The 9,576-nt window shown below is 35.7% G+C and overlaps 1 protein-coding gene across 2 annotated transcripts in view; it reads right to left on the bottom strand.

The window, feature by feature from the left end:
* Positions 1 to 4,503: 4,503 nt before the first annotated feature.
* The window catches only part of LOC127102375 (uncharacterized), an 8,001-nt gene continuing 2,928 nt past the window's right edge, over positions 4,504 to 9,576 (bottom strand). The window contains exons 3-9 of one of the 2 annotated variants that reach the window (XM_051039745.1): positions 6,090 to 6,179; positions 5,902 to 5,944; positions 5,654 to 5,760; positions 5,448 to 5,543; positions 5,165 to 5,355; positions 4,974 to 5,046; positions 4,504 to 4,870 (exon numbers count right to left, since the gene is read on the bottom strand). In XM_051039745.1, coding sequence (XP_050895702.1) covers positions 4,745 to 4,870; positions 4,974 to 5,046; positions 5,165 to 5,355; positions 5,448 to 5,543; positions 5,654 to 5,760; positions 5,902 to 5,944; positions 6,090 to 6,179 — 726 coding nt within the window. In that variant the 3' untranslated portion in view covers positions 4,504 to 4,744. The remainder of the gene's footprint in view (positions 4,871 to 4,973; positions 5,047 to 5,164; positions 5,356 to 5,447; positions 5,544 to 5,653; positions 5,761 to 5,901; positions 5,945 to 6,089; positions 6,180 to 9,576) is intronic. The other variant, XM_051039746.1, reaches the window with a different exon arrangement.

Raw genomic sequence — 9,576 nt, 5'->3', positions numbered from 1 at the left:
GCGAGTTGCAAATATAGGTTTTAATGGAAGAGATGGATTTCGTGAGTTATAGGGAACTCACTCGTTTCTCGCTTAAAATAGGATGTGATGGAAGGGTTAATGGAGAAAAAAGTGGTGTGAGTGGGATGGTTAAGGAAAACAGAAGGATTAGATGAGGAAGAAGAAGAGAAGTGCGCCTGTTTTTTATAGGCACGCGATCTGGATCCGTGACGATCGTCACAGGGCTGTTACGATCGTCACACGTAACTGTTGGTTCTATGTGTTGGCATTAATTTTGGTAAAACCTAGAGTTATCACAAGTTGTCACGTGTGTTGTCTTGACATGTGATATCAGTTTCCTGCAGGATGTTTAAATATGGTTGTGCAGGATTTAGCTGAGATGTCAGACCCGATGTTAAGACATGTGTATACAGAACATTCAGTCTGAATGTTATGTATCTTAAGATTGCGCTTTTCATGCAAATATGTGTGTGATTGATATGGAGATTGAATTCGCCATTCAAGGAGTAATTTGATTTAAAACCAGATTGATTTATTTTCCAATAAGGGATGATCAGTTGTCGTGAATAAGAAGATACGCAAGGAAAATAGATTTAGGGTTTTATGATGTCCAGGCCCATTCAAAAGCTTTTATTTAAAGGCCATGTAAAACCTGGTTTTAACACACAAGAAACGAACAAAATAGTGAGAGAGTTTAAGGGTTTTAGTCTTGTGTGAGCTTGTGTATTGTGAGCCATTCATTCATCTTATTGATGATTGAATTGGACTGACTTTTGTGTTGTAATTTGTCCTCTAAGCTTTGGAGCATGAGTGTGTGTTTACTTGGTTGAAGCTTTTAAGCAAGATCAAGTATGTGTTCTTGAAGAGTGTCTTTTTTCTTAAATCAAACTTGTAAATAAATCTAATCATATTGACTTAAAATTTCAAAAGACAAAAAGAACTAACACTCATTCAAACTTTTGGCCCTTTTGGTGCCTTTATTATTAACTTTTATTAAAAGTAATTCACTCATTTTGAAATTGATACCACGAACTATGAGGTTTTGATACCTCATTTTTATGTTGATACGTAGGCACATATTCAAAGGTCTTGTCAAACACAAAAATATAATCAATGAATTCTTTGATCATCCCCACACTCTATTTTTATCAAACATCTTTTATACCAAAAATACATACGCACATACAAAATGGCTCCTTAGGAGTACCTAGGACACTTTGGATGCCAACATCTTCCCTTTGTGTAACCAACCCATTACCTGTAATCTATGGCATTTTATTAGTTTTGATTTGAAAACTTCTTATCTTTGGGTTTTGTTCGTACTTTTCCCTTTCTCTTTGGGAACAATAAAAGCGCGGTGGCAACTCTGGTTTTATTGACGTTAAGTTCATCCATAGCTTAATGGTCATGAATTTACCGCTACAATAATCATGTCATTACATAATATATTTCACATATTCAAGTAAATAAAAATCTATTGGGATTAAGAATTTCCCTCTATCCAAACATAAAAATAAACCCTAACAGGAGTAATCTTCCCCTTACCTTAGATTTTCCAACAAAACTCCCTAAAGCTCCTTCAAAGGATGACCTCTCTCCCTAGCCTTTGCCTCATCCTTTTTTCCCCAAAAATTATGGTTTACATAGAAAAATCCCAAAACCCTCTTACTAACATTTTTATTAGTAACCTAATCTCTTCAATTAGAGACTTTCAACATTACCCTCACTTTTCCTCTTAGTTACCAACATGCCCTTCTCATCTCTAATTTTATTTTAATACAAATACTACTATTATTCTCCCCTATTTCAACTATTTTTATTTTCTTATTTTTCCCTCAAAATCTCCTTCTCTATTTATTTTAATTAAATAAATAAAATAACCATACTCTATTATTAATTAAAATGTCAATAACTCATTCACATATTCGTAGATGGAGGCTCACTTCTCCTTGTCAACCTTTCGCTTTATTTAAGACACTAGACTCACAGTGGGGTCAACAAAGAGAAGATGGAACACCACTCTTCTATCTATGTCTGGCTGTCGGAGGGACGCAAGTGAACACGTTGGTGTTCCTTCTCAGTTGGTCGACCAGTTCGCACTCTTCTTCTTTGGAAAGAGATGTGTCTATGTTTGTTACTTGGTGATCCAAATGCCCTATTTGAACCTCCTTTGGATATTTTATAGGTGTGAGTCTCTTGTTCTCCACACTGAGTATGGGATTACAAATCACTGTATTTGTGTCTCGTGCCTCAGAAGGGGGGAAGCCTCGTGGACAACATCCTCTTTCCTCGCCGTTAGGCTACTCTAATAATAATGATGAGTGCTCTCCTGATCTCCTCGGACCATTCACACTCGCTCGCTAGGTAACAGGTGTTTCAAGATTGGGTATTCAGTGGACATAATCGCCCCTACCAAATTGATGATTGTCCTACCAAGGATGACGTTATAGGGCGATAAGGCATCCATCACGAGGTAATATACTTCAATTTCCTTGGAATCTAATCTTCATCCACATGTCGTTTAAAGGGTTTTTTACCCCTTACTTGTACCTGCTCTTCTGACAAGCCCGCTAGTGAGCCCAAGAATGCCTTAATGATGCGAGGATCGAGTTATAGCTTCTGGAAGGTGCTATAGAATAGGATGTCTTCTGAGCTTCTAGGATCTATCAATACTCATTTTATATCCCAATTATTGTATTACATTGTGATGACCATGAGATCGTTATCGTGAGGGTAGGTACCAATGGCGTCACTGTTAGAGAAAATGATTCTGGACCCAGGCCCTCTCCCTATGGCTTTCAAAAAGCGGGGGGATATTATGTTCACACTCAACATTTTCCTGGCATATTTTCTACGGGAGGAGTTGGAATCTCACTCGTCGGTGAAACCTCCGACAATGGTGTTAATCGTGAAGAATGGATCTTTCTTGGAAATTTTAAAGAAAAACTATGGAAGTGGTGGAAATATAGATAGGTGTGGCCCATGTTAGTTTTATCGGGGACCGACAGTGGACACTATTGTACTTTCTAAAAAAGTACATATGTGTAGCAATCCTAGACGGGTAGAGGTTTCCATTGGCTTTAGTATTTCTGTGGGGTTAAAGCAAGGTCACGAGGGTGAAAAGCTCTATTTTAGGGGTATTTTTTGTGTGAGTATCAGATTGTCCTCCTCAACCCTAAGGTTGGGGTATTTATAGAGGCTTATGAGTCTGGATTTATAGTTTATTTGAAATAGAAATCTCTAGTAAAAGAGTAGTGGACCATTGAAATCTTATTTCTTAGGGAGATGTGGGTTATTCCCCGAATTTTTTCTCTACACCGTTTATGATCAAGACACGTCACTTCCCACGTCTTTCGTATTTGGGGGGAGTGGCAAGTGTAGAGGGCGATGTGATCTCGCTTCCCCTTGTGGGTCCATGCAAATATATCACTACAATTAGGATACTAAAATACACTTAAAGCACACCAATTTATCAACTCATCAATCCATAAAAATCCTCACTCTACCGGCCATTCATCACATTATTAGTTAAAACTTTACACTACCATATGCAATATTACTCTTCTAATCTAAATTCAAGATCATAATATAAGGAAAAAGCTTTAGAGTACTACAGTCTGTATTTTGGTATGAATTTGAATTTTCTTTTAAATATTATGATAATATATACTAATGTATCATGTTATTTTTTTAAAATATCAAATATGTATCAAAATATAGACATACGTCTCTAAGCCTTCCCCTAAAAAATCCTCCAAAAACCAACTCATAAACAAACCCTTAAGGAAATGGATGATGATCTCCAATTTTTTGCAACCAAAACTTGAGCTCCATGTGATTTCCCTTGATTCCTTCCATTTTGGGTTGATAAGGGATTCTTTAAGAAGGTGATTAAGTTCTTATCCTTATTCCAAAATAAAACTTTCCTTTGCCAAGAGTCTTCGGATTATTCTCTCCCAAATCCATTTGATTAATCCATACAAGCCTTCTTGGTTGGTGATGATTATTATGGAGGGATGAGGGTGATCACAAGCAGGACAAACTTGCAATCACCTAATGAACTCCTTATTCTCTCTTCCTAGTAAGGAAGAGGATGAACCAAATGAAACATTGGTGTTTTTCCATCCAAAATCACATTTAATATATCACAAAACTCCAATTATCAATTAATTAGCCCTTCTTTTATAACATACATTTCCATAAAAACCCTTGCATCACTAGTTAACTCCTAATTGGCCCTTAGGTCTTAATTAAGTGCATCAGTTGCTTAAGCACTCTCTTAACCCTATTAAATATTAATATACCATCTGCAATTATTTAGAATTGACTAAAATACCCTTTATGATAAAGTAACTATTTTACACTTTATCCTCTTGATTCCATTAGCTTACAAGTTTAATGGTTGAACCAGAATGAAGAGGAGCCGAACCCAGGTCTCTAATCAAATCCATCATTTAACACATTCTTGACTTTGATAATGTAATTCCATGGGGAGAACACGCATTGATAGAAATAAAGAGCAATCATGCACTCAAATTTATTGTAGAGAGTAAAAACAACCATTTATTTTAATATCTTACCATCAACTCAAACATTCACCAAGGGGTCAAAAGGACCACATCACCCACATACAAATTTATTAGCACAAACAAGAAATATCTTTAGATTTAAAGTGATTATTGCAGCTTAACATATAAGCAATAAGTTACTGGTGATGCCAGCACAACAGACGGAACAAGATATATCATTTTCCAGACGATGATGATCCAACCCTATCATTGATTGTCTCTCCACCTGGTACCAAACGAACCTCATTCACCCCCATATTTTCATACAACTGCATCACGCACCTCCAAGCTGCTGGATCTTCCTGAATTAATACATCAAAATAATGTCAAACTCTTATCATATAATATGAGTCAAATAAGTTCTAAATAAAATTTGAATTTTGCTATATCACAAGAGATACTTACACGAAGGCAATTAATGAAAGTGCCATTTGTGAGTATGCTTGGAAGACATGTTGTCAATGCAATACCAGCCCTGCTTTAATATGATAAATAAGTTTTATCAGAAACTTTAAAACAAGAAAAAATTATATACTTTATTTCAGACTAGAGTGAGTATTTCAGAATATTTAAGATAGTGATTTTTTTCTACCAACCTGCGATTATCAGACAAACGAGAATAGCAGGTAACTACAATCTTAAGAAGACGAAATGAAGGTTGTGTTTGAAGATTTTTCAGCATCAAGTTCAAAACTCGACTCACAGCAAAAAAGCGTTCTACTGTAGCACAAACATAAGCCAAACCATCTTCATCAGCTAGAATTCTTTGAATTATAAACGTTGCAACCTGTAAAAATATACAAATTTTATTTAAAGGTTAGTAACAAAAATGAATAAAAAAAATTACATTGGCTAGCAAAACAAGAATATAAAACTTACAGTTTTTGTTATTTCTGTGCCGACTTCAATATTGTTCAAGCACAATGGAATTATCTCACTTGAAAGAAGAAAACCTATGACTTCTTTGGTGTTAACCTATGGAAAAAAAATATAAAAATGTTTGAAAGTAATCTCCAAATTATTATATCATAATTACTTTTATTTTAATTTATAATAAAACACAATTAATTAGGATGTAATAATACCTTCACCAATGCACCAATGACTCCAAGACTAGCAAGCCTCAAGTTCTCAAATTGTGGTAATATGTCTTTTGTTTTTAGGAAGGGATACAAATAGAGAGGCATGTTGGCTACGAATAATTAAAAAAAGGTAAGTGTTAGTACAGCTTCAGAGTTCTATTATTAACAAATTTAGTGATGTTCTTGCTAACTAAGTACATGAGTAAATTGAAATTAAAACTAATTAAAATAAATGAGAAACTTGGTATTACCTTCTATGAACAACATCTTTGTATCAGAATGAGTTGCCACACACTATAAAAAAATATTTCGAGAAAAAAATTAATTAGATTTCATATACTTTATGACAGGAGTGATTTTCTGGTATTTTAGAAATATAATGAAAGTGTCTACATAAAAAACACACAATTTAAAATTTGTCATGACAAATTTATCTCACCTGAAGTAGTCCAAGGATATTGCACACTCGAGTTGATTCAGCAGTACTAAGAGTCGGTGGTGAAAGATTAGGATATATTGAAAGTATTTCCTATAAAAAGAGATATCACCATTGGTAAGTACAAAGCAACCAATAAACAATTTTTTTACTCTATACATTGCAGTTACAAGACTAATTTATAAATAAATCATATTGTCACAATTTAATTTTAAATTTTTCTTATAATCATAATTTCGTCATAATATCTGCAATCTGATTCTCAGTTTTGCAGTATTCCAAGTTCAGTTCCGCTTCTGCTACTTGCTCTCGAAGATAGTGGAATCTCATTTCGATGTGCTTGCTTTGTCCATGCGCTATCGGTTTCTTCGCCAAATTGATAATAGACATGCTGTCGATCTTCATGGTAATCGCTCCATGATTCTTTCTTGTAATCTCTTCGACCAAATTCATCATCCAAGTTGTTTAACATGCACAAAAAGAAGGGCTGGTATTGGTTATTTTAACATGCACAAAAATAACCAGTTGTGGATCTTCTATCCTCAGCAACTGATGCACCACATAGCATAAATAACCAGTTGTGGATCTTCTATCCTCAGCATCACTACACCAACTTGATTCGGTGATCCCACTAGCTTGCATTCTTTTCCTTCATCAGTTACAGGAAATAAAATGACATAGTCGAGAGTTTCTTTCAGATACATTAGTATCCTCTTCGTCGCTGCTAGGTGTGATATCTTTGGCTTCTGCATGAATCTACTCATCATAGCTACATTGTATGCTAGATCAGGTATTGTATGACAAAGGTATCGAAGTGATCCAATGAGTCTTATGTACTATGTTGGATTAACATCATCTTCATATGTGTCTTTCGATAATTGCAATCTGAACGCAACTGAAGTCGAAGTTGGGTTGCAATCTTGCATCTCAAATCTCTTAAGTATTTCGCATGCATATCTTCTTTGGTGCATCATCAAGTCTCTACTACTCTTGTATAATTCGATTCCAAGAAAATGTAAGATATTTCCCAAGTCTGACATTTCAAACTCCCCACTCAGTTCATGTTTGAAATCTTCGATCTCTTTCTTGCAACTTCCTGTTATCAACATGTCATCGACATAGAGACATGGTATAAGTAACTCGCTATTGGTTCTTCTTACATATACTTCATGCTCAGTTGTACACTTCATAAATTCCTTCTCCCTTAGGAAATTGTCTATCTTCTTATTCCAAGCTCTTGGAGCTTGCTTAAGTCCATACAGGGATTTATACAACTTGTATACCCTACTTTCTTCGCCATGTTTCACAAACCCAGTTGGTTGTGCAACATAAACTTCTTCATCTAAGGGGATATTCAGGAATTCACATTTCATATTCATCTGACATATGGGTCAGTTGTTCATTTTTGCTAGACCAACAACCAACCTGATCGTTTCGATTCTAGCCTCAGGTGCGAAAACTTCATCGAAGTCGATTCCTTCCTTCTGAAGAAATCCTTTCGCCACAAGTATTGCCTTGTGTCGAGTTACTTCACCTTTGGAATTCAACTTCTCCTTGTATACCACTTCACATCGATTTCCTTCTTGCCTTGAGGAATTTCGACAAGTTACCGGGTGTTTTTGACTTCAATGGACTCCAGTTCCACATTCATTGTTTCACCCACTTCAAATACTTTAATGCTTCAGCTGCATTGATTAGTTTGACATCTGCATATAAAGCATAATGTACCAGCTCACCTTCATCATTGATGATATCATTTGATGTAATCACATATTCTTGCAATCTGGCAGGCACGTGTCTTGTCCTTTGAGGTCTGCTTGTGCTTGTTTGACCTCTAACTTCTTTTTGTCAAACTTTTCTTTCGACTTCTCTTGCTATTTCTTCACATAGGATTCTCATTAGATCCTTCTTTACATTTTCATTCCAATCCCATTCCTTAAGCTCACCTACGATCACGTCCAGGTTGATCACTACTTGCCTCTTCACTAGGTCGAACAACTTGTAACCTCCATTTGAATGATATCCTATAAGGATCATTTGACTTGACTTATCATCAAGTTTTCTTCTCAATTGATCTGGAACATGTCTATGTGTTATAGATCCAAATACTTTCAGATGACTCAAGTTAGGCTTGACACCAAACCAACATTCTTCTGGCGTGATTCCATCTAGCTTCTTCGTCGGACATCTGTTCAAAATATATGTTTCAATCGACATAGTTTCTCCTCATAATTATTTGGTTAGATGCTTGTCTTTCAACATACTTCTCACCATATTCATAATGGTTATGTTCTTCCTTTTTGCAGTTACATTCTACTGTGGAGTGTAGGGTGGTACAACCTCATGCACAAATCCTTATTTCTCACATAACATTTTAAAATCTTTCGACACATATTCTTCACCACCATCAGTCCTCAGAATCTTGAGCTTTCGACCACTTTGCCTTTCGACCATAGATTTAAACTTGGTAAATACCTTGATCACTTCACTTTTCTTCTTGATCAGGTAAGTCCAAATTTTTTGAATGAAATTATCTATGAATGTGACAAAGTATATGTTACCTCCAATCGAATCCACCTGGATAGGACCACACACATCAGAGTATATGATTTCAAGGATTGCCTTCGACTTGATTCAGGCATCCGTGCTAAAACTGTTCTTGTGTTGCTTCGCCTGCATACATTCCTCACATGTTTCATTTGGAATGTCTATTTCTAGTAACCCTGAAACCATATTTATTCTCTTCAGACCTCTGATGTCTTTGAAGTTGATATGGCCAATTCTATAGTGCCATATCCATTCATCCATGCTAGTTACAGTTGCAAGGCAATTGTGCTCCATCACATTAATTTCAATCCTGAAGGTTCTATTCTGACACATGGGTGCCTTCAAGATTAACCTTCCACCTGAGTCGAGAACTCTCATTATCTTTTCTTCAATTGACACTTTGTAGTTCTTTTTGAACAACTTCCATATGCTGAGCAAATTATTTTTCATGCTTGGTATGTATAGTACATTGGAAACTAATGACCTTTTTCCATCTTTCCTCATAATCAGAACATCACCAATACCTTCAGCTGCTAGACTATTGTCATTTGCAAATTTTACCATGTTCTTCATTGAGGTTTTCATGTTGACAAACCAATCTTTCCTACCAGTCATGTGTGATGAGAATTACGAATCCATGCACCATTGGTCTTGTAATATTTGTTCATCTCTTATTGTGGTCATCAACAACATATATTCTTCTTCATGCTTTGAGAACTTTGCGGCATTATCTTGATTCTTGTGTTTTTTTAGGATAGTCACTCGAGTAGTGACAATATTTCTAACAATTGAAACACTGAATGTGACTTTTGTCAAGTTTTCGACCATCACCTCTTCCTCTACCTACAACACCACCTCTTTGGTTGCTTTGGTATGGGAGCTTTCTTTTGTTCGACCAGCCTCCTTCTTGTTGATTTTGACAAGTCGAATTGTTGTAGCCTCT

The sequence above is a fragment of the Lathyrus oleraceus genome, chromosome 7 (assembly GCF_024323335.1).
Source record: "Lathyrus oleraceus cultivar Zhongwan6 chromosome 7, CAAS_Psat_ZW6_1.0, whole genome shotgun sequence".
Lineage (NCBI taxonomy): Eukaryota > Viridiplantae > Streptophyta > Magnoliopsida > Fabales > Fabaceae > Lathyrus > Lathyrus oleraceus.
Note: the sequence above shows the minus strand (reverse complement) of the source record. Positions and strands in the feature narration are given on the sequence as shown.